Source organism: Micromys minutus (genome assembly GCF_963924665.1).
Source record: "Micromys minutus genome assembly, chromosome: 33".
Classification (NCBI taxonomy): Eukaryota; Metazoa; Chordata; class Mammalia; order Rodentia; family Muridae; genus Micromys; species Micromys minutus.
In genome coordinates, this window is record NC_137968.1 from 5,536,563 (window position 1) to 5,562,190 (window position 25,628).

General features: G+C 36.0%; 1 protein-coding gene across 25 annotated transcripts in view; it reads left to right on the forward strand.

The window, feature by feature from the left end:
• RIMS2 (regulating synaptic membrane exocytosis 2) overlaps nucleotides 1–25,628 on the forward strand; it is a gene marked incomplete at both ends in the record, with an annotated part of 425,123 nt that overhangs the window by 270,858 nt on the left and 128,637 nt on the right. For 12 of the 25 annotated variants that reach the window (XM_080909329.1, XM_080909307.1, XM_080909306.1 and 9 more), the window contains 2 exons: nucleotides 8,323–8,502; nucleotides 9,365–9,474. In XM_080909329.1, coding sequence (XP_080765455.1) covers nucleotides 8,323–8,502; nucleotides 9,365–9,474 — 290 coding nt within the window. Of the gene's footprint in view, nucleotides 1–8,322; nucleotides 8,503–9,364; nucleotides 9,475–10,284; nucleotides 10,318–12,633; nucleotides 12,703–21,016; nucleotides 21,101–25,628 lie in introns of all 25 variants that reach the window. The other 13 variants (XM_080909325.1, XM_080909308.1, XM_080909311.1 and 10 more) reach the window with 6 other exon arrangements.

Below are 25,628 nucleotides of genomic sequence, written 5' to 3' on the forward strand. Positions count from 1 at the left end.
GTTCTAATCTTTTGGTTCCTTCTTATTTTCTGGCTTCAACTGCCTCTGCTAACCTGCACTGAACTGCCTGAACTCAACCAACTCAGCTCCAATACTCTGCACTGAGTCCTAATAAGCTCACCTCCCAAGTCCACTCAACTGCACTGCCTCTCTCTGCACTCTCTTTAATAGCCTCTCTTTCATGTGCTGCTCTGATAGTTGGGTGTACCCCTTCTTGTCACATCTTTCTCTGCTCCATCAGTTTGTCCCGCAAACTTCATTGTTTGGGATTAAAGATATGTACTAAGGGCCTGTCTATATTTCAACTAGAGTAGTCATAATGCTGGATTAAAATTTCTCCACATCATGGAGGGGAAGAGAATTCACAGGACTCCTCAGATCTCATGAGCTATTAGCGGTTGAGCAGAAGAGAATATAAAGAGAGTCACTTCTTCTTAGTGGTAGTTTGCCTGTGCTTCAGTGGATAACCCTACATCCACATGGTGATAATCAACACTTGCTGAACTCAGTGGATAATGGAGAAGGAAAGAGGACGGGAAGTGAGTGGGTAGGGAGATGTGTAAGGGATATTTTGGAGTAATGGTTGTGGGAGGCAGATAAGAGCAACATTTATTATGTATACATAAGAATTTTCATTAAAAAAATCTAAAACTTTGACGCATTCAATTTTAATGTTTCTGAGTTTGGAGTAGTTTCATCAGAATCAAAGGTCTATAAATATTTTCTCAGACTTATGGAATTGATGTAAGAAAGGGAAATGGCGTTAAAGGATTCACTGAAGTCTAGGAATTGAGGTTTAAGACAGTTAAAGATTTCTACATGTGTATGTATCGGAGTCTGTTAGAGCCATAGGAATTAGCATAAAGAAGCCTACAGAAAGCCAGGCAGGTCCCCAAATTATTACTGACCTGGAAAGTGGTTGTAAGGTGACTAGATGTCAGCACCCACTTAAGAAATGGAAGGACTATACACAGTAAGGATCCTCGGTGTCTCTTTTCACTGTCGGAGGACCGTAAGAGGTGAATGGGTAACTTTGGTGACTGAGCACCACGGGAGCAGAGACTGTAGATAGGTGGTTGTTTAAGGCACCAATCTGCAGATACCAGTGCAGAAAAGCAGCTATTTAAAAGAAGCTTGTTAATAGTTCGGTTTGATTTCTTAAAAACTCAGTATAGAATTAGAGATTAGTAATCCAGAACAAAGTGTAACACATGAGGAATTGGGAAAGAAGGTACCAGAGGGGGGTGGGGGAGTATGAAATTTGCCTTTATCTTAATTAGCAAAAACCACAGAGATGCTTGAATATAAGCAATTAACCTCAAAATATCCTAAATTGTTACTAATTGTTTTATTTCTCCCACTAAATAACAACCGTGGAATGGTTCTGACCTGGTGAAGAACAGTGCTGAATGCTTCTTCAGATGTGAGAGGCATTTAAAGATTACTTAGGGCCAGAACAAGGACACCGATGGAAGAAAGAATTCTAGAGCCAGTAGAATTGTGGTAAAGGATGGAATCGCTGTGTGGGGTGGAGATGGTTCTCACAAGTGCCTTATCTGGAAAGTTGCTCTGAGAGTCCTCAGTAAATGTGTTTAAAGCCTGTCTCAGCACCTTTCTAAAATATTACACAATGTTTTTCTTCTTTGGGGATTTTCTCGTGGATATGATGTGTGGCTATCACTCATCCACCACACTCTCATCACTGTCCTGGATCCATTGCTCAGCTCCTTTACCCCCCTACTTGTGAGGATTTTTGTTTGCTTGTTTGCTTAATTGGTCGGATTGTTTTGGTTTCACTTCAGTGCCTTGGCATTCCCCTACACGGAGAAAGTGAGCCTTCCCTGGATCAAAGTCCTCTCCTCCCATTGATGCCAGACAATGCTACCCTCTGCTGCATATGCACCTGGAGCCATGGGTCTCTCCATGAGAACTCACTGGGTGGTGTTTTAGTCTCTGGGAGCTGTGGTGGGTTTGGTTAGTTAGTAATTTTGTTCTTCCCATGAAGTTACAGACCCTTTCAATTCCCTCAGTCCTTTCTCTAGATCCTTCATTGGGGTCCCCGTATTCAGTCAAATGGTTATCTGCAAGCTCCCTCCTCTATATCAGTAAGGCTCTGGCAGAGCCTGTGAGAAGGCATCTGTATCAGGCTCCTGCCAGTAAGCACTACATGGCATCAGCAATAGTATGTGGGTTTAGTGGCTGCATGTGGGATGGATTCCCAGGTGAAACAGTCTGTGGATGATCTGTTCTCCAATCTCTGCTTCTCTATTTGTCCCATTATTTCCTCTCATGAGTGTTTTGTTTTCCCTTCCAAGAAGGACTGAAGCAACCACCTTCTGGCTTTCCTTCTCTTTGAGCTTCATAATTTCTGTGAATTGTTTCTTGGGTATTCCAAGCTTTTGGGGCTAGTATCCACTTATAAGTGAGTACATATAATGAGTATTCTTTTGTGACTGGGTTACCTCACTCAGAATAATAGCTTCAAGTTTCATCCATTTGCCTAGGAATTTCATGAAGCCATTGTTTTTAATAGCTAAGTAGTACTCCACTGTGTAAATGTACTACAGTTTTTTGTATCCATTTCTCTGTTGAAGGACATCTGGGTTCTTTCCAGCTTCTGGCTATTATAAATAAGGCTGCTATGAACATGGTGGAACATGTGTCTTTGTTAGATGCATAGGAGTATAGCTCGTTCCTCAGGTATTACTATGTCCAATTTTCTGAGGAACCGCCAGACTGATTTCCAGAGTGGTTGTACCAGTTTACAACCCCACCAACAGTGGAGGAGTGTTCCTCTTTCTCTACATCCTCGCCAGCATCTGCTGTTAAATGAGTTTTTGATCTTAGCCATTCTGACTGGCGTGAGGTGGAATCTCAGGGTTGTTTTTGATTTGCATTTCCCTGATGACTAGGGATATTGAGCATTTCTTTAGGTGCTCCTCAGCCATTCGATATTCCTCAGTTGAGAATTCTTTGTTTAGCTCTGTACTCCATTTTTTAATTGAATTATTTGGTTCTCTGGAGTCTAACTTCTTGAGTTCTTTGTATATATTGGAAACTAGCCCTCCCTCACGTGTAGTAATGGTAACCTGTTGGTTACCGTTTTGTTCTTTTGACAGTGCCCTTGGCCTTACAGAAGCTTTGCAATTTTTTGAGGTCCCATTTGTCAATTCTTGGTCTTAGAACATAAGCCAAAAACTATTTATTCTCAACAATAAAAAAAACTTCTGGGGGAATCACCATCCCTGACCTCAAGCTGTATTACAGATCAATTGTGATAAAAACTACATGGTATTTGTACAGAGACAGGCAGGTAGATCAATGGAATAGAATCAAAGACCCAGAAATGAACCCACACATCTATGGTCACTTGATTTTTGGCAAAGAAGCTAAAAACATTCAATGAAAAAAGGACAACCTTTTCAACAAATGGTGCTGGTTCAACAGGCAGTCAGCATGCAGAAGAATGCAAACCGATCCTTATCTCCTTGTACAAAGCTCAAGTGCAAGTGGATCAAAGACCTCCACATAAAACCAGGTACACTGAATCTATCTGAACAAAAAGTGAGAAAGAGCTTAGAACACATAGGTACAAGGGGAATTTTCCTGATCAGTTTTCAAAAGAATATATTTGTTTGTTGACTTTTTTCCTGGGACAGATGTCACTTTGGTAGCTGGTCCCACCTTGATATTCTCTTCCTATCCAGTTTCTGAATCATAGGCCTACTCTTCCATGTCCACTGGATTGCCCTGTCTGCTTGAATACTTGTTTTTATGTCTCGCTGCCTTTATTTCATCATATCCTAAGCTTTCTCCCTCTATAGTTTGACCCCTGTCTCCATCACTCCTCCTCGGTGAAGTGAGTTTTACCATCCCTGTAATTTATGAACATGTATTCATGTTTATCCTCCCTTTATCGATGTGTACTTGTATGTGAGGGAGTGTGATTATACATGTGCATACAACCATGTCCCGGTGTGTAATAATACTTTATCAGTGTGTACTTGTGTGTGTGCGAGTGTGAGTGTATGTGTGTGTACAACCATGTCCTGGTGTGTAATAATACTTTATCAGTGTGTACTTGTGTGTGTTCGAGTGTGAGTGTATGTGTGTGTACAATTATGTCCTGGTGTGTAATAATACTTTATCAGTGTGTACTTGTGTGTGTGCGAGTGTGAGTGTATGTGTGTGTACAACCATGTCCTGGTGTGTAATAATACTTTATCAGTGTGTACTTGTGTGTGTTCGAGTGTGAGTGTATGCATGTGTACAATTATGTCCTGGTGTGTAATAATACTTTATCAGTGTGTACTTGTGTGTGTGCAAGTGTGAGTGTACATGTGCATACCACCACGTCCTGGTGTATAATAATACTATTTTCTTTCTTGTTCTATCCCTTGACTGTTTTATCGTCTTGTTTGGTTTCCGTCTCATTCTCAAGTCTATACCTCATCATGCTTGTGACTTTGTACGAAAGTCCTATTACCATGTGTAGTACATAGTACCTCATTGAAAGTCAATATATGTTATTGAAAGAATGACTAAATATTATTATATCAGTATGAGCCAGGGAATTCTTAGGCTATCTTTCTCTTGAAAGACAGATTTTTTTTTCTCTTGTTAACACATACAAAAAAAATATTCCTACAAAACTACAAATTGTAAGTCTAAAATTCCTTTAATTTTCCAAAAATATTCTTATAATAGTTTACCTTCTACTTTTGTTAATAGGTCATCATTTTGTGTTTGGAATTTAGAAACCTATTTAGGGAGTTTCTTGGCAATGATCAGCACTTTTCTATTGGTAAAAGTAGTGTGAGAGCATCAGGGGAGGGACCACTGAGCCAAGAAGCAGGAAAGCTGATGGGGAGCTCACACTACACCATCCAGTGTCCCTGCAAAGACAGAGTCAAGGGAACCCCGCTGAGGAGCTCACACTACATCATCCAGTGTCCCTGCAAAGACAGTCAAGGGAACCCCGCTGAGGAGCTCACACTACACCATCCAGTGTCCCTGCAAAGACAGTCAAGGGAACCCCGCTGAGGAGCTCACACTACACCATCCAGTCTCCCTGCAAAGACAGTCAAGGGAAAGCTGCTGGGATCTACAAGCTTAATTAGGGAAATGATTGGATATGGTAACCAGATATTAGATCATATTTTATCACTTTGTCTCATGAGAAATAACAACAGTCCATACCCTTTGTGTTAAAGACATATCTCTAAAATGTTATTTTATGGGATCTTAAAGTAATATACAGCTTATGTCTTGCCAGAGGTTTTTGAACTTTTATAATCAACAAACCATTTAAAATTGAAACTAGCTCATAAAATGAGAATTTTGTAGCTAAAAGGGAATAACTGTATGATGATTTCGATTTGTTGCCGGCTTATTTATAAAAAGTTTTGCATGTTTTGATTTTGCTTCTCTTATTTTATGATAAAAGAGTGAATTTATGGAAGTCCCAAATCCCTGACAGGTTCTCCAGATGACCTAAGTACATCTCATACTGTGTCCTACTGTTTTGAGGAAATTTAGATTTTGATTTTTTTGTTCTTGTAATTTCAAATAACGACTATTTCGAAATAACTTCGCAGGCATAATGATGACATTCAGTTGAGGACAAAATTGTTGGTTAGCAGTGACCGCTTTCTCCATTACCAGGGTCTCACCTGCTTCAGCTAAGTCTATAGTGGAACAACATTGTTAGTACCAGATCAGATGAGTCAGTATATAGTTGTATTTTTGTATAAGGTCAGTTCTTTTAAAAAATACAATCTTTGTTTCAATTCAGCATAACTACTTTATCTTGGCATTTCTCCATCTAATTCTTTTCTCAGAGACTTCATGTGCAAGCTGATTGTCATGGTAGCTATTCTTGAAGTACTGAAATTCCATGTCAGGTCATTGAGGGCCTATAGGGTAGAATCCTCTTCATAGTGTTCAGTTTACAGTAGAGTTCTCTACATAGTGCAGCACAGTAATTCTATCAATCCAGAAAATTACAGATGAAAAATATGAGCTATTTTAAACATTGATTAAAATTATAAACTACTGAAAATGAAACTAGAATGGATTATTAATTCATTTTAAATGAGAATTTAATTATTTTCTAAATATTGCCATTTATAATTTTTTATGTTATGTACTTTTTAAAAGTTTGGTAAAACAAGTGGCTATCCTTTTTTAAATATGCATATAGTAAAATGCATTATGTAAGTTAGGAAAAATACTTATATTGGAATATAAACAGCTGAAAAAATACTATTAATTATTGAAGAATGTTAAATCTTACAAGTAGGTATTTATTCTTTCCCACAATAGCTATTGGTAGTGAAAGTTATTTGTGCATTCTTTTATTATAAATTATTTTTATGTGCATTCAAATATTGTCCCCTGTCTCAGTCAGGGTTTCTATTCCTGCACAAAACTTCATGACCAGGAAGAAAGTTGGGGAGGAAAGGGTTTATTCAGCTTACACTTCCACATTGCTGTTCATCACCAAAGGAAGTCAGACTGGAACTCAAGCAGGTCAGGAAGCAAGAGCTGATGCAGAGGCCATGGAGGGATGTTACTTACTGGCTTGCTTCCCATGGCTTGCTCAGCCTGCTTTCTTATAGAACCCAGGTCTACCAGCCCAGGGATGGCACCGCCCACAGTGGGCTGGGCCAGGGATGGCTCCACCCACAATGGGCTGGGTCAGGGATGGCTCCACCCACAATGGGCTGGGCCAGGGATGGCTCCACCCACAATGGGCTGGGCCAGGGATGGCTCCACCCACAATGGGCTGGGCCCTCCCCCCTTGATCACTAGTTGAGAAAATGCCTTACAGCTGGATCTCATGGAGGCATTTCCTCAACTGATGCTCCTCTCTCTGTGATAACTCCAGCTTGTGTCAAGTTGACACAAAAGCAGGCAGAACACCCCCTTCATCTTCCCCCTCCACAAATTCTTTACATGGAGCAGCTCATGTATGTTTTTTGATTGGTGGCTTAGTCATTGGGAGCTCTGAGGGTTCAGGTTTGTTGACACTGTTGTTTTTTCTAAGAAGTTGCCATCCCCTTCCCCTTCAGCTCCTTCAGCCTTTCTACAACTAAGTGGATGCCAACCCAACTCTCTGTTGAAGTTGTATGTAATACCTATGGCTCTACGTTTTGCCACCGCATACAAATCGGAAGAAAAGATCTTGATTATGCCAAGATGCTTTTAAAAAGAGGATGAAAAGTACTCAGTTTTGAATAGTAATTGTTTTCCCAAACACTATGACATGTCATTTATGATGTTGAGGAACCTGTGTCCTTTTTTCTTACCCTTCTCTAATCACCCTTTTTTTTTTCATTTTTGAAAAATCAGAGACCATTGTTTAATAAAGTGGACTGGTGTTGAGATGACTCTTGCTGTGCTCTCTGTGGTCTATCAGTTGTCCCTTTACTGTGACTGCAGTTGGTCAGGACGTAACTGTCTGAAAAATTTAGCATATATGTTACTGTTGTGTTCTAGAGCAGAAGCTAATATTCTTAGGTTTGTCTTTCCAAACATGGAATAGAATTAGGCTCCATTTATGATTTCATTAAGGTGTATAAACATTATGGTAGGCTCCAAGGGACAACCGCCAACAATTACTGGTCATATATGTGTAAATATTCTTGCTTCTACGAGAATTAAGTTTTACAGGTTGGGAGGTCACTACGTTTTTGGAATTCTAGTTTTATCCTATACCCATCTGAGTAGTTTAGTCTCACAGAAGTGCACTGTGTTAGCTCCTTACCAGTTCTCCACAGGGTGATTTCTGTTTGGGGATGTGTTTGAATATGGATACACACTTCAAAGCTGCCCTGTTTTCCTGTAGCCTCGTTTTAATCTTGTGCTTAAAATACTCAAGCTACCAGTATACCACAGTTTCATATTAACAGTTGTATATATGACTGTTTGCTGGTAAAGTTCTGCATAATTTTCTCTCTTCTGAAAAATACTAGGAAACACTATTTAATGTCTTAAGCTAGGGTACGTTACTCTCGTCACACATTCTCCTCCTTGTGCAAAACAGGTAGCTTGGTTTGCGTTTCTTGTTACTAAGCAACTTGTATGTTGTGAATTAAATAAAAACAGATTAGTGTTCTGTAGAACTCTTTAAACTTAGTCAAAATTTATTCACGTGTTGGGAAACTTTTTTTTTTTTTTTTTTGGGGCATACACAGTGATTTTAAGCTTTTAAGCAATTCTTCTTCTTTTTTTTTTTTTCAAAATCAGTTTGATGCATCATGACCAAATAGCAGAAAGGCATTAAAGATCAACTGAGCTGCTTTTTGACTAACATTTCAGGGATTGTGAAGCAGCAGATAGACAGCCATATCACAGATCCAGATCAACAGAACAGCGGCCTCTCCTAGAGCGGACCACCACCCGCTCCAGATCCTCTGAACGTCCCGACACAAACCTCATGAGGTCGATGCCTTCATTAATGACGGGAAGATCTGCCCCTCCTTCACCTGCCTTATCGAGGTGAAAGACACATTGATCAGACTAACGCCCTGTCTGCACCGCCGACACGCCAGTTAATTTTCCCAGCAGCCAATGCTCTTCTCTATCATTTATTGGCTGATCACCAGTACACGTCAATACTAACGCTGTCAGTGCGAACACACTATTAATATTCAGTGGATATGATAGTGTGTAACTGCCATTGTGAAGTTCTGCCAAACTGTCCCAACTGCATTTGTTTGTGATTTCTCATTAACCTGGGGTCCTCAGTCAATCCTGTCCTGTCCTGTTCTTCCAAGAATGAGAAAATATGGTGCTCATGAGGCATGACTTTTCTAATGACCATCAAGATAGTAAACTAAATTTTGTTTTTTTCCTATGAACATTAGTATTAGGCATTATTAAAATTATCTTAGGCTGAATTCTTAGTTCCTTGGGATTTTATTTTTAGATTTCATGAGTTGTTTTCTAATAAGGATACTTAGTATAAACCCAAGTAAAAATCTGATTAGGTCAGTGTAAGGTTAGTTTTAGGAATTTATATTATAGTAGAAAAATGTCAGGTTTTATTTTTTACATTTTAGTTTAGAATTTGGCACCTGTTTTCATATGAGTAGAGTAGTAAGTGATATTTTGTTTTTCACGGAATTTTACCATAGCTTTTCTGTCCATGTATGTGTGTATGTATGCATATTACACCAACACATAAACATTTTTGGTGTTTAAGTAATCATAACTCTTCAAATGTCCATATTTTGTCCTGTCCTTTTAACCAGCAGCTAACCGCACTTAAAATTGTACTCATAAAGCCGTTACGTAAACCAGCTAACACACTGACCCTATTGAACACTTATTGAAAATGTATCCGTGGTACATCTTGCAGGTCTCACCCTCGTACCGGGTCTGTCCAGACAAGTCCATCAAGCACCCCAGTCACAGGACGAAGGGGCCGGCAGCTTCCACAGCTTCCAGCAAAGGGCACCCTGGAGAGAAGTAAGTTTTTAGTTTTCTAATTATGATATGTAGGAATGGCACGTGGAAGCTGAGGTGAATCAACATTCTTTACTGTCTTCGTGTTACGGTCTTTCTGTATTCAATATCTGCATGATCTAATTTGACAATAGTTCTATTTGTGAATATAATATATATTGCATGCAAAATTTTACTGGGGACGAAAAGAAACAATCTTTACTGTTTGTATATACTTTCCAAATTTGAATAAGCGTGTTTAAAAGTAAGTGATCGCCTTACATAAGCAGCTGGATTATAATGTCTTTGCTACTTCTAAGATTAGGTAATCGTTGGTGACTATGCAAAGTTTATTAGTAACTAGCTAAATCGATTTTCACACACTGCAAAGGACTGGTTAGCTGATCCACAGTGCTGATACTTCTCAAATCTGGAGTGGAAGTCAAAGGTAACCCACACACACAGAAAGACGCATGTTGTACTGAAGCTTTTAATAACTGTAGACTTGCTACGTGAAAAGCTGACACATGGCTCACCAGCTATAGATCTCAGTTAATGTGTCTCAAAGCATGAATAATAGAACAGAATAATTTTAATGTCATATATGTCACAATTCCTCTGCTTAGTAACTTTTTCAAATATATGCATATGTGTGTGTGTATATATGTGTATATACATATACACACACATATATATATATATGTATATAGCCAAATTGCCATTTTAGTTTTCTTAATAGATGGTATATTCTATTACTTTCAAATTTTCTGTTGTTTTTAACCCCTGTGCTTTGGTTCTTCCCCCTTTTGTTTTCGTTTTATTTTGTTTTCCTAGACAATGGAGTCAAGGAGCTAGAACCTTATGAAGGTCTGTACATAAAGAAGTGTTTGTTCTGTACTGAACGCCTTCTGAGGACAGTGCAAAAATAAATCCAACTGCAACTGATGTCTTTTCTTCTATATGGTTTTATATACATTTAATTTTTGTCTTCTATGTTCTAATAAAGTATTCAAATTTTATTATCTGTGAAATAACACCAAAGAGTTAAATGTTGAGTCTAGTAAGAGTGCAAGGAGTTTAAACTCCTTTTACATATCTAGACAATATTTGTTCTTATACAAATACTTCATTTCTCTTCAAATTTTTCTGGATATTTTTACTGAGACTAGCCAGAGATATCAATTGCAGTGTGTGTTTATGCCATTGAGGATATATACATAGTCTGATTATATTTCTCATCTTATATTTCATTTTCTATTTCTGATGATCTTTTTATTATTGAATTTGTCTTTCTTCAAAAGAAGCTATTGAGTTAGATAGTGATTTTGGCTGTGTTTCCTGTTGTTGCAAGTGTGATTAGAGTATATGAAGGATAAATACGACAGCTTTATGTGTTTATTACCAAACCCTTCATTATGCTGTCAAACAAGTAAGTGAGCTGTAGTATGTGGCCTCTCCTGCCTTTGCTAGTGTAATAAACATCTGTCTGTTTTAGAATTGTGGACCTGTTGAGCACGTTGTTCACTGCTGAGTCTCCAGCAGTTGTAGAAGTGGACCAAATGTTCCCTGAGTTGAAAATGAAATGCTGTCTTATGAACGGAAGCGGTACCTCAGTCGTGTATAGATTACCCCTAGACCCTGAACGGAAGCGGTACCTCAGTCGTGTATAGATTACCCCTAGACCCTGAACGGAAGCGGTACCTCAGTCGCGTATAGATTACCCCTAGACCCTGTCATTCTTCAAATGCTTTATTATTCTAGAAGCTTGTTGACGTAGGCTCTGGTCTTGTCAGTTGTGAGTAGATGATTATCAATTCCACGGTTGCTTGGGCTTCCACACATCCTGAGTCTGAACAGCACTATTGAGGCCGATGCTCTTTCCTGTTTGATCGAAACACATCTGTGGCGTTGCTGTAGCATTTGACTGTTTGCATAAAACTAAATGTTGTGCGGTTCAATTGTTTTTCATAAGCAGAGTTCCATGATGTGCAGCTTTTCGCTCCTCAAAAAAAACTTTCAAGCTTTCATTTCAGTATCTTCTACAGTGAAAGTCTGTTGAGGTGCAGATGCTGTGCAGCGCTAGACGTGAAAGGAAAGAAACCTTAGTGCTGGAGGGAAATTCGTGTTAAACGATTTAAAGACATTTATGAGCACTCACTTGTCTCTTATATCTTTGTTTGTTTTGGCTTTTCTTTTAGGTAGAAAGCAATGCATTAAAACCACTAATTTTTAGTCATTTTCATTCATGTCTCTAATTATGATTTTCTAGTTTTTATTTCATAGAGAAACCAAAACCACATTTCAGTGTAGAAGAGGTTTTGTTTATTTAGTATGACTTATGGTACTGACTGATGGTAGCCACATTTTCAGACATGTTGAGGCTTCGGAGATCCAGGAGCCTGCGAATCTTTCAGGATTAGAAATAGTGATTACTCTTCTGCACATCCTGTGCCTCTAACTGAAGATAGAGATAGATGTCGGCTGATAGTTTTAATGTTTGACCTTCTGCTGCAAGGTTGCCGGGCCTCGTCACTTAACAGCATCGCTGGTGTAGACACTGAATCCTTTATCCTACCTGTAGTAGCTGAAACATGAGCAAACTGTAATTTGGCTCTGTGGTTCTGAATAATTATTTTAGATTGTCTAGTAACGAGATTCCTTTATCATATTATGTATTTTGATCTTGAAGTTTATATTTTTCTCTTGCTCTCTTTGCCACAAACCTTCAAAATTTGAATGATGTAGAAAGTACAGTATATTCAGCCACTGTAAAGCATTATTACTATTATTTTCTTAAATAATAATTTTGACTATTACAAGTTTGTAAAAATTGGGGTTTATAGTGCCATTGTTTTCTTATTAGAAGAAAATTGATGTAAAATGTTCCAATTAATACACCTACTACATTCTTGTACCTCCTATGGAATCGTGCCTCCCACAAACCCTAAATCTTCCAGAGGGTCAGAGTTTCCATTTCCCCAGTGAGTACCACTGACAACTGTGATGATTCATTTATAGTAAACAGATTTGCGCTCAGAAGCATGTCAGAAATGCAACATGTAATTTCTTTTCTTTTTATAAGCACCCATTATTTTATTAACAGTGAGTTGTTTGTTTGTTCTATTTTAATATTAACAACCAGATTCATGGAGTTATCTCTTTCTCTTACTTCTGCAAACACAGAAGTTACTGAAGAAATTGGGCCTGTGGAAGAAGAGGGGGTGGAAAAGGAGGGAGACGAGGTCAAGGCAGGTCTGTCTGATTGTCTTCTAAATATGCTAATGTCTTAAATAAAAGTATCTAGTCAAGTTCAGGGTATTTAATTTAGTCAATCATTTTAATATTCTCTTTTAATGATCAAAACAAACTAAAATTATGAGACTCTTTGGCCTAAATATATATATCATTTATCTAGCTCATTCATTTACATTCTGGTTGTTTCTTTACCTCTTAATAAATAACCTTCATGAGCTAGCTACTGGAAAATGATTTCCCTTAGGCCTCCCTGAATTAAGGGAACTCTAGCTTCTGGCTTAAGGGTTTCAAAAATAGGAGAGGGAAATTTTCTGATCATACAGAACAGACTCCTTAACATTTAATAAACTATGAACATTTTTCCACTATATCATTTTCTAAATAAGAATTTTCACTGCACTTGCGAATTTCTGTGTGAGCTCAGTATTGCTGTATCCTGTTGCTGTGACTGCCATCCCTCTCTGGTGCCACACAGATTTTCATTTCTTCAATTTTGTAATCACAAATTAACTGGGTGTTTTTATTAGTGTCTGCCGCAGTAAAATTTATATACTCACAAATACATTTATGTAATTTTATTGAATTGTTCTTATATTTATCTGAACCTCTGAATTGGATCCTAATATTTTTTATATTGTTTTGAGTTTTAGCTTTCTTTGAAAACTGCAGAATAATTTTAAGCCTGTTTTTGTTAAGTGTTTAGCTGTTCTTTTTATCATTGTAAGAAAACAATCTCTTTGTATATACTGTGTCCATTTATTTTTCATGGATGCATTCTCTGAACTTAATTTATAATTTTTAAAGCAAAAGGACATTATGTTCTGCTGCTAATAACCAGTAACATCCTAATTTATCAAACAGAGAAATTATCAGTATGTATCTAACAGTGGGAGGAACGGGCAATCTTAATTGCTGTTAAAGCAATGTATCATTGTATTCCATTCTAAATGTTAAATATCAACACTAGGATTTCAGCGCCTTTCATTTCCCCGCTGAACAGAGTTAAAATGCTGTGGACTGCTGTAGCATAGCTTTAATTTTCTTCAGGCCGAGGAGCTAATGCTTCTGTTCCTGTCCTCCGTGTCTCTCTGACTCATGTCCTGGCCTCCATGATAATTTAGAGTTAGCACCACTTGACGGTCTCTGCATAACGGCGTCACTTTTGTCCGTGCCTTAACATAAAGAACAACTACATGTACATCCAGTTTGTCACCTGAGACTCATTCTTAAGGAATTAGTAAATATGTTATGTAGTACCTTAGCAAAACAAAACAAAACTACCCAGCACACAAAATGCCTTTTTTGTCTGGTTACTTCGGTGACTTTCCGGATAGAATAGGGGACAGATACTGCATATACCTCCTTCTAATGTGTGCAGTGTGGAGTGTCATGCTAAATGCATGTATCGATTTCTGCAGTGCATGCTTCATTCTTTTTGGAGTGCTTTATGTTTGGATTGCTAATGACCTTAATTATTAATTATTGTTGTCTGGTTTCAATGTTAAAGACAACAGGGAAGAAACATCCACCTTACCTAATAATGGGAAAAAAGGCAAGTGCAAAGTCATGCATGTGTCTCTCTGTGTTGACATTTATGATGTGTGTGATTATACTTAGGGAAGTGTAAGTCTTAGTCCCATCTTAAGTTATTTAGTATTAAAAATACTTGCTTGTATTTATTTCTTAATAGTTATTTAATCTTCAATATCTTTACCATAGGCTGATGATTCATCTCAGTGGCTTAGAAGTTGCCTAGCATTACTTATACACTCACACACACACACACACACACACACACATACACACACACACACACAAACACATGCACACACAAGTAACTTACTGATGCTAATACTGCTCTATTTTATTGAAATGTACAGACTAAAATTGAAAAGATTTATTTTGTTGATCACATTAAATTGTAAAATTCTGAAGAAAATAGTTGTAATATGTTACAAAATTAAAAATATAACATAGATATTTTCCATATAGAATTTATTTTAAAATAACACTATGTAATATAAACTCTGAATGAAATAATCAGAAGTTTGACAAAACTAATAGTAATAAACATTAGTGATAAGTTGAAAACACTGTGGAATTATTGTTCTATACACACATATCAATATGTTTCAAAAACAAATTAAAAGGTAATTGATTTTAATACTTAAGTTCAGTTTTCAAATTACTGATGTATTAGCTCTAGAGCTTACCAAAACTAAATTCAAATGACCAGACCTGTGTTTTGGAATAATTAATAATCCAACATATCTACACATATTTATTTGCAAATTCAGCATTTGAATGATCCCATAAATGCTAGAAAGTTCTTGGTACTGCAACATTTTACCTTTTGTTGTTGAGATAAATTAAGACATGAATATCTCAGTATTTCTATAACGTAGTTGATATGGCCTTCGTCTGAAGCAGTGTTCTAAACCTGTCAGTCAGTCCTCCTTTGGGGACAAACGACATTTCATGGGTGTCACCTAACAGCATTGGATAGCACAGACATGTTGACGTTACAATTCATAACTGTAACAGAGTTATAGCTATTCAATAATGTTATAGTTGGCAGCTACCACAAGGTGAGAATTTACATTGAAGGGTGACAGCATTAGGAAGGCTGAGAACCACTGCTCTAAAACAGGTTCTTTTCTAGTCAATTTTCATGATGTTCATGGTGTTCTATGTAAGGTATCATTTATCACTGGTTTCTATAATTTTAATAGTGCACACTGATAATTATTAATGTCTGTTCTGTGGTATGACTTAAAAGGCAAAAATATAGCTAAAATTGTAGTACATCATATAATATGAATAATTTGTATAAAATAGAATTTTAACTGAACCCTCAAACGTGTGTGTGTGTGTGTGTGTGTGTGTATACATTTGACATGTTGATTTACTGCTCTGATGTTTCTTAGAACCCGTGAAGGAAAAATGTTATATATACTAAAGTATAACTGATGATCAAGAAAAGTACATCTTCACATCAGTTCCGTTATTTGGCTGCACAAGTTGTAAACGTTTTTACTGCCATGTTGGGTTGATGAGCATCTAGGTATTAATTGCAATCTGTTTCCCATGTGATCACTGGGTTAAAGACCTTCCACTATGATGGCTTATCATGTCTTCGGTTACTTGGATGTTTCCTTCAGCTAGACTCCTTCAGACTGTTCCATTTTCCCATTTCTCTTTTTTCTGTCATTGATGAGTATCAGGCTCACCTCTTATTCCTTGCAAGCTTTTTCTTCACCTTTGCATCATTGTAAACATATAAAGACTAATTTGTTATGTATAAGGGTCCACCAGGTGGTATAACTATGCCTAGCAAGACATTAGTGAATAACATTTTGAATGATGAGAACTTTGAGTGGTTTGCATGTAATTTCTCATTTTAGTCTAGCATTTGGATCTTTGTGTGTGTTTTTTTTTTCTTTTTTTCTTTGTTTTTTTTTTAACCTATTACTGAAGCCAATCTATCTAGTATTATATTTTATCATCGTATTATTGTATAGCTTTGTGTATATTGTTAATATTTAATAATGCACAGAGACAGCTTACTAAGAGAGATGTTTTAAACAGTTTTGTTTTCTGTGTAGGTTTTCTGCACATTTTTCTCAACTGTCTTATTACCTCATATTCTGCCATTTCCTAACAGCTTGTTTTAATATTGCAAAGTATTTAGATTTTTGAAAACATTAAAATGGAATTATTCTTGAGGGTTCACCCTATGCTATTATCACTTACAAATTTACATGAAAAGTAAGTGGAGAAAATCAAATTATGAATAGGATTCTGAAAAGAGAGGTATAGAGTACTGAGTATCTAGGATGAAAACAACCAACTGTTCTGTTCTAACCTTTCTTGCCCCTTAGATTTAGTATACATTTTCTTTTTGAAATAATTTAGCATATTTAAGTTGCTTCAAATAAAGTTTTATATGGTCAGTGCTATATTAACATTGGTTATTAGTATAATTTTTCAATAATATTATAATTAAATAATTTATAGTTACATAATATAAAATTACAGAAATTATAATTTATGTTAACCATGGATACTCTGAAAGCATGAGTTTTAGATTTAAAGTCACAGTTGACCATCAAACTGAATGAATTTTACCATTTTACACACACACACACACACACACACACACACACACACACAATAGTTCATTACTGGTAGTATTCTTCACTGATGAATTCAGATAAAGAACTACACCAGAGTAGAAATGAATGGATGGGGTATCACAGTCATGTTATTTTATGATGTTTGAATACATTCATTGAAGTTATTTATGCACGCTTACATATGTATTTGAAAAATGGTGTACAGAGCTTTAGAATGCTTTTGGCACACAATTTTTTCAGGATTTTTCAGTCCACTGTTACTTTTCAAATTTCCTAAAAGATGCACTACAAGTGAATTTCCTGTGTCTTCACCTTCGTTTTCTTTCTGAGACTTTGTGAACTTCGGAACGTCATTTAATTTCACTGTACTGTACTTCAGTGTCTCTTTGTGTCACATAAAGTGTCACAGAAAATTTTAATTGAAACTTGATGGATTTGGAATGTGGTTGATAAAAACCAATATCTCAACATTTGTTATTCTAATTAATTATTGTCTTTTTATTATTGTTTAATGATAACATCATTTTAGAAAATTATCACATAGCTAAATTGGCCATTAGTGATGTATTATTGTATAGTGTACCATTTTATAAAGTTTTCCCTATAAAAATGTACAATGTGTTGTATATAAAAATATTTTGTTTTTAAGTGTAATTTTCAATGTAGAATTATCTATGGAATTTTATATTCATATAACATAAACATGAAAGTAATGAGAATGCATAGATAGAGGAAAGAAAGGCATAAGGAAAGGTAGAGGAGAGGAAGGGATGAGCAGGTTACTGGGAGTGATAAGTAGATGCTGTTGAGTTCATTCTCATAGCTGCTTGCTTTTAGATGCTCTCTAGGAACTTGGCAGTATTTAAACTGGGGAGAAGATGAGGATGCTGACTCTCATCTTTGTTGCGCTGCCTTTCTGTGTTATTCAGATGTTTTCAATGCAAGGGAATGTGAATAATGTCTTTATTCAAAATAGGAGTGATACAGGTACAGGTGTAGATTTCATTATGGAGTTGTGTAGTATTTCCTTCATGCCTCATTCCTTCCCTGTGTACGTAAATGACAACTTGTCCAATGTTAAGACATAAGAGTATCATAATACTTTATAGTGTCATGAATTTTTAACATGTGCTATTGAATAGGGTGTATACTCAATCACAGTTACATTTATGGAAAAGCTTGGTGACCATTACAAAACCAAAGGCATATAATATTTAGGGGGTTTCAGTCTGATGTTTTATGGCTCAAGGACAAACAGAAGCTACAATAAAGAGAAAGAATAAGATGTCCTTCTATACACCTGCATGGTATTAAGTCCTTGTGAACACATATTTTCTAGTTTCTAACCTCAGTGTTTCCATACCATTTGCAGAGAGAATTTGCTCCTTTACTGTCGTCTCCTTTTCTCATAAGATTGTATCTGTATCTCCAAATGCTTAGGTAACTAATTAGGTTTCGGAAAGAAGCTGCTGTTGAGATCCAGTTCAGTGACCTTCTTGATATACGTTGTAAAGCATCTTTTCTAGAGCTTTGAAATTAGCTTTATCTTAGGAAGGTGATTTGGTGTGGATGAATGAATGACCCCATCTCACCTGTTTTGTGGAGTCCTTTGGATTTAGCTCTTTGAGACAGAGCTTCACCGTAATTCTGGGATTGAGACTTTGAGGCAGAAGGATCACTGCAAATTTAAGAACAAGCTGCTTAACACAGTACCAGGACTACATAGTGAGAACCCTTAGTTAGGTCATTGGAAGGGTAGTTCATCTATGGATAGGAAATAACACATTTCTGCTGTTGCTAGTGTGCTACTGTGGGACTAGAGTAAATTCAAGTATGTGAAATTACTTGTTAAGAGAATAAGTATTTTGTTCTTTTACTTACCAATCAGAAGTCTCCTGTGTGCTGTACAGAGACTGTGTGATGTGTGTTAGAGCACAGGAAAGCATAGTGTGCAAAATCTAGTTTATGTAGGAACCTGTGCTCTTTGCATCAGTTTGACACAAATTATCTGATGCGATGAGGCTACCTGGAATATAGTGACTTTGTAGACATTTTCCGCCTCATTGTTACATCCTCAAGACTAATCCGCCTTCAAATTACTTAGTTTATTAAGTCAATACTACGTTATCTCATCTACAGACTATAAATACTAAAATTAATCATTTAGGATTTTCATGCCTTCAAATGATTAAATTTTAACAATATGTCGGTTTAATAGTACTGTAAAATTTAAATTCACAAGTGAATATCTAATTTGTAAAATGTTTAATTGGAATCTTTGGAAAATGAAAGTATTTTACTAAAAGAAATTTTCCTACTTAGTGATTCCCAGTTTGTTTAGAGCATGTCAATACATCAATTCAAAGTATTTACAGTCTACAAATCTGATTTTCACTTAGTAAGAATGTAATAGTGACCAGCTGTGTTAAATGAGAATGTTCTGTCACATGTGATATGTGATAGGTAAAGTACTCGAGCTTTATGTATGCATGGTGACATTGGAGGCAATTTGACATGTACAGAGTGCCCACGGTTTATTACATGTACAGAGTGCCCACGGTTTACTACTGTGTAGAGAATGTGATGAAAGTTGTAGCTGTAGAGTTCATGGTAGAAACATAAAATTGACTCTTACAAGTTTTCTCTGACTTCCATGCGTGTTCCGTGTGTGTGTGTGTGTGTGTGTGTGTGTGTGTGTGTGTGTGTGAACATTAGCATTATGTATGGGCAGACACATATACACATACAATGAATAAATATATATTTTTTAAAAAGGTAAGAAGGTTGCTTTTAAGAACTATTGCTTCTCCCCAACAGCGGGGGAAAACTGCTGGACTGGAAATAAATAAAATAATAAAAGATAGAACAAGTCCTTTAACATCTATAAGTTCCTCAATAAACTTACTTCAAATTAAATTACTTCAACAAAATCAGACTACTTCAACAGCAGAGCTAATGCAGGATTGAGATTAGTAGTTGGCAGGGAGATCTTGGTATGTGCCATGAGTTACATCTTCCTCTGTCTCTCAGAGAGTTACATCTTCCTCTCTCCTGCACCTTATCTCTGCTTTTAGTCTGTCTGTGTTCCCTCTGCTCCATCCACAGTGACATCTTGAGATTTTATCTTATTTTAGTTTTTGGACTACATCAGACACACTTAAGTGTAACACTGCTAAGTTACACTTGAATATTCTCACACGGAATGTTCTTTTCTTCTGAACTACCTTACTCTCTGAGGTTCTTTATTCCAAACTTGCCTACTTAGGACTAATCTGAGCACACTGTCCAGAATGCCATCCTGCTTTAACATCTCCTTCTTCTTCCTTGCTTCGTGCTTGTCTACGTAGCAATTATCCCCAAGTCACTGTATGCTTCCATGTTCATTGACACAGCTCTTTACCACTATATTAAATGTTTTATAAAAACCTTCATGAGACAATGGATGCTCCTGTTTTTGTCTTCTGCTATGTCCTTGGAACCTGCACATGCCTACATCATAGTAGACGATTAATACTTATTTACTAAAGGAAGGTTATACCAATCTGCAGCTTTTTCTAGGCAAATGGATATGCCAAGTAACCTAGGTTCATGGTGTCAAGAATTGCTTTTGCCTTGTTTTATCACTAGATTGACTGAAATATATCTTAGTATATTAATTTTCTTTTCAGATAATGAATATAGTTGCACACTAAATAGCTATTTTATTCTATATTGAAACTAATTACCTCTCATATGTATTAAAATCTTTAAAATTGCTTAGAAATATTTAATTTTACCACAATAAAAGTTTCTAATAATTTTCACTTCTAAAATAAATTTACATTTTTGAAATCAATAAAGTAATGGATTGTCTCTATAAAGTCATTAAGTTTATATATATATGTATATATTTATCATTAATTTTTTTATATATTGAGTTCATTAATTTAATTAAAATAAACTTAAAGGTTTGCAAAAAGCATAATTTAAAATTTTAGATAATGAGATTTATTAAAACAACCGGAGCCATATCAAATTTCTATATTGAAAATTTTAACAACTTATATATTGTAGAATTCAGGAGGATGATTCTTTAAAATAATCCCAATTCCTAAGGTACTTTGAGGTTCTTGTTATGTGCATTTTCTGTGTTTCTGACAAGCACTGATCTTTTTTTTTCTTCTAATTTATACTAGAAGTTACATGGGAAGACCAGCAGGGAAAGGCGAATGGTACAGTAAGTGATGACAAACCATTGCCGAAACTCCAGTCTGAGCCAGGTTTGTCAGGGTTTGGAAATGACATGAAAGCGTGAGACTGTGCACACTGCATTTCATGCTTTTAACGTGTGTGTCCTTCTACCTCACTTTCCCCTTCTGATGTGAGTGGTCCAGTGTGTGCATCCAGTGTGGACTAGTGACGAATGCACACCGCGACGGTGTAAGCACAAGCAAGTGTCCGCTTGGTGGATTTGAGGGAGACGCACTCTCTCAGCAGCACTGAGCATGCGCAATAGGAATAGCAAACTTCTCTCAGCAGCACTGAGCATGCGCAATGGGAATAGCAAACTTTGTCCTTTATGCTTCCCTGGTCTTAGTTTGCAGATGCCAAGAAATAGTCTGCCATAATATGATTTATTTGCAACTGAGGGAGTCCGGAGTTGGTGGCTACACCGGGAAAGGAAAAGGGACAGCACAGTTCACAAACTCAATAGGTGTCTCTTCAAATCATTGATGGTACCAAGGAGGTGACATGTTTTGTTTTGCTTTCTTCTCCTTGATCTGTACAAAAGTTTGATTTGGTAGCAAGTCCCCACTCTATCCCCATATTCTAAAGGGAGAGAAATGAAAGTCAGTGAGATCTATTCCATAATTGATACAATTCTTAATTTGCAATTTGAGAAATCAGAGTGCAATAAAATTTTATCAACTTTAAAACACTTGAATCGTTTTGACTTGTTGGATTATTTTAAATGGCTGTAGGAACAATGACAGTGTATTTTCGTGTGCTGGCTTATTTTTCTCAGAACTGAAAAATCTGTTGTTTAAATATACCGAAGTATAAATGAAAATAGTTCATTCATGAGTATTTCTTACCATCTATGGCCATGCCAACATTAAAGCCAACAGCAAATTTTGAGCACATAGGAAGGACAAAGCAGCCATCCTCTTGGACTCTGTGACATAAAGAAGTTAAAAAGCACTGAGCTGTGGTTACTATGACAAGTGCTATTGTGGAGAATAGTGTCTCTGCTAAAGCTTCTTGCACAGTAAGCGTGCTCTGTTAGAACAATGAATCCTTACTCATTTTAGGAATTAAATAGATTCATTAGAGCTGAAAATAGAAATCTTATGTTTAGGAAGTCTTAACTGGACTCTGTATTGGAAAGTAGTAATTATTTTAATATGTTTAAGGACATATGAAAATAAAATACAGATGTGAAAATAATTTTTATTATGATTTATATAATAAAAAATTCTCTTAACAGTGTCTCTCAAGATAAAGATTTAGTCCCGTGGAACTCTTGCTTGTGGAGTGAGAGTCTCTGCTAGATTTCTACCACTATAAACAAACTAAGTGACTAATTTTTCTCACTACTTTTTGTATTATATTGATTATTCTTGCTATAAACTTATATGACATCAAATCTGTTACATGATATAAATGAATATTTTTATATGAAAATCACAAGGCGATGAGATTTTTGGCTGAAAGAATATAAATCAAAGATTTTAATTTAAATATTTTAACTTTACTTGCATAATATGTATAAACATACATATTTGTAGATACACATATAAATATGTGTATACATATACAAATATGTGTATATATATATATATATATATGCATATAAATATATGTAGAGTTGCATACATTCTTTATTTGGATATAACTTTAGCAGTAGAGAAAATTAGTGAGCACTTCATGTCAGAATAATGATTTAAGTTTTATGTTTTGACACTTGTAAGTTTTGGTGTGAGTTATACTATTAAAACTTATTGTCTAAATTAACACACTAAAATTCATGTTGTAGTTGTAGAATACTCTAGTGAAGCAGAGTAAATGTTGAATACTTATGCACTAAACTTTTGTGTAATTTTAAAAGGCATGGGGGATATAGAGAGGGTTTTATTTCTAATGTGGGACTTTTAAACAGCATGTGATAACTCTGAACTCAATGGAGGCATTCTAGGAATGTTTTATTTTATTTTTAGGTAAATCTATGCTTTCAATGGTACCCGTGCTCAATTCTTTGTTTTATTCACTAAAATTAAGACCACCTTTCATGGATTATCAAAATTTCTGATTGGTCATCGACTGTAGTAAAACATGACATTGGAAAAGGTTTCTCTGTGTATGAACCTAAACCCTAGATAGCAAGTTCCTGGTGTATCAGGAATATATATTGTTCTTCTTTTCAGCTATTCTTCTGTTAAAATATATACAAGATAACTTGTAGTGTTTGGCAATTTTTTTCATTTTGGAAAGTATGTCAACAAATGTGATAAATGCTTTAGTTTTTATAAATGCTAACTTGCATGATACAGATTAGAAAGTGATGTAATGTTTGAGTGAATTTTGAATAGCATCTGCTTTTTGATTTTGTCACACTTCACAGTAGGATGTGAAGTTTCACCAGAGAGGAGTTGTTCACTTTCTCGTGTGATGGGTGGCTTCAGAACTGGAGATCCCTGGGAGTGTGTGACCATGTTCTCTGCTATGAGTACAAAACACAGCAACTGGAGTGTCTTCAGTGTCCAGAGTTTACCATGCAGTTGTTGATAGTCTTTGTTATGCATGCGTGTTAGATTTGTTTTAGTGTAAATTTAATGAAGCCAGTCATTTATTTGTTTGTTTGTTTGTTTGTAGTGTACCTAGGTCTTAACATGTGCTAGGCAAAGCCCAGCCCTAGATATTCTTAATATAAATAGAAGATACATAATCATGGAAAATATGTAGTTTATTCTTATGAGCAATCTTACTGTAGACAAGAAAGCATGGTTACTGCAGATACAGTGAGTAACTATTAAACATTGAAACCAAATGTTATTTAATTTATATTTGTGAGTTTATCTGCACATAAATAACTAGAAATTCTCTCTGAGAAAAGGCATACATCTACATAAAACAGTTTAGTTTTATATTGTGTTTGCCACATTGGAAGTATGCTGAGAAAGCTAATTGGTTGACTTCTTCACAGTTAATAAATGTTTGGAAGTGGTCTTGATTCACAGATTTTCAATCATTTCGAATGTGTGAAAATAGTATGTTAATAATTTCTATTATGTTGAAAGATTAAATGTATTCATAAAATAATTGTTCATCAATTTGTTACTTTCTGTGTACAAGGTGTAATAATTTTGTATTTTTTCCTTTTAAATCAGGAAAGATTAATTAGGATTCTATTTTAAGTTACTTTTATATATTTCCTGTTTATTTATATATTGTGATAGTACTAATTCATTTTTGATAGAGAAGAGTTTGTGTAAGACAAAGCAATATTTAATAAGATACAGATTGCAGTTGAGCCTTAAATGTAAGGAATATTATGTTAGCACACCAGAAATAAATATCGCCATCCTGTGATCTCCGAGGGACTAATTTTAGGACCTTCCACAGACACCAGAGCCCATTTCTCCTGACTTGTGTCTGATGCTATCCTGCTTGACCGTGTGCTCATAACGGGCTTTTGTGGAAAGATCCATCTTCATATACAGTGTCGTTGTAAATCTCTCACCTATGAAATTTCCATGCTGTTGTGAGCACTAAGAAGCATAGATAGCACTTGTGACAGTAGTTACTGACCGAACATCAGCTCGAGAGTGGGAGGGTGCAGGAAAGACAGGAAACTTCTTTTTTAAAATTGAGTTTATTGCTAAGAACTTGTCATGTCTATATAGTTACTTACACTTATAGCCCCCATCTTCTTCTCCATTTACCTTATGACCCTACCCAACTTTAACCGGGAGGCAGATAACTCACACGTCCCCTGGAGCATGGGAACCCACAAGGCGACACAGTTTCTCTTAAGGCTCCGTGGGGTCTGCTCTTCATCACAGTACCATGCACAGAGGAGGCTCATTTGTTGGGTGGTTTAGTTTTTTACAGTTTGTAGCATGATATAGACATGATTTCTGAAGTGTGATTTGTGATTTTTAAATGTTTCTCTTTAAATGAGACTGTTTTAACACATACTACATAATATAATCATAAGGAAGGCAAAACACATTCTACAGAGCTGTTAGCTGGGTTTGTACATGGAGTGTTTCTGATTTGCTTGAGTCTGTGTGCTACAGTTACATTCCATATATATGTTGGACCTGCTTATTACTGTATCGTAGTTACATAAACAATGAAAGTAACTTAATGGACACTTTTTGTCAGTACTGAGTGGTCAAGATGTATCCTTTTAATTCCTATCACATATAATATAAAATTTGTATTGTCTAAGATTTATAAAATGACTGTGTTGAAGAATATAAAACTGAAATCATTCTAGGTTCCTTGACTATTGGTCTTTTAGGAGTGTTTAGAACTAAATGTCTGGGTCTCACAGTGAGAGCGTGAGTTCATGTGGTCTCCTTCCTTGTCTGACTCACTGTCTCACATGTCTGTGGGTCAGAGTTCCCTGAGTAGAAACTTTTTGTTCTGAGACTGATCCTGCCACTGTATTTGTTCTATGACTTTGGATATGTTCCCTGGAATTCTCTATACTTTCACTACTTACTGTAATAACGAGTGAAACTGAGAAGAAATTGTCATTTAAAAAGCAGTATATAATGTGAAAACCCTACAAGTGAACCC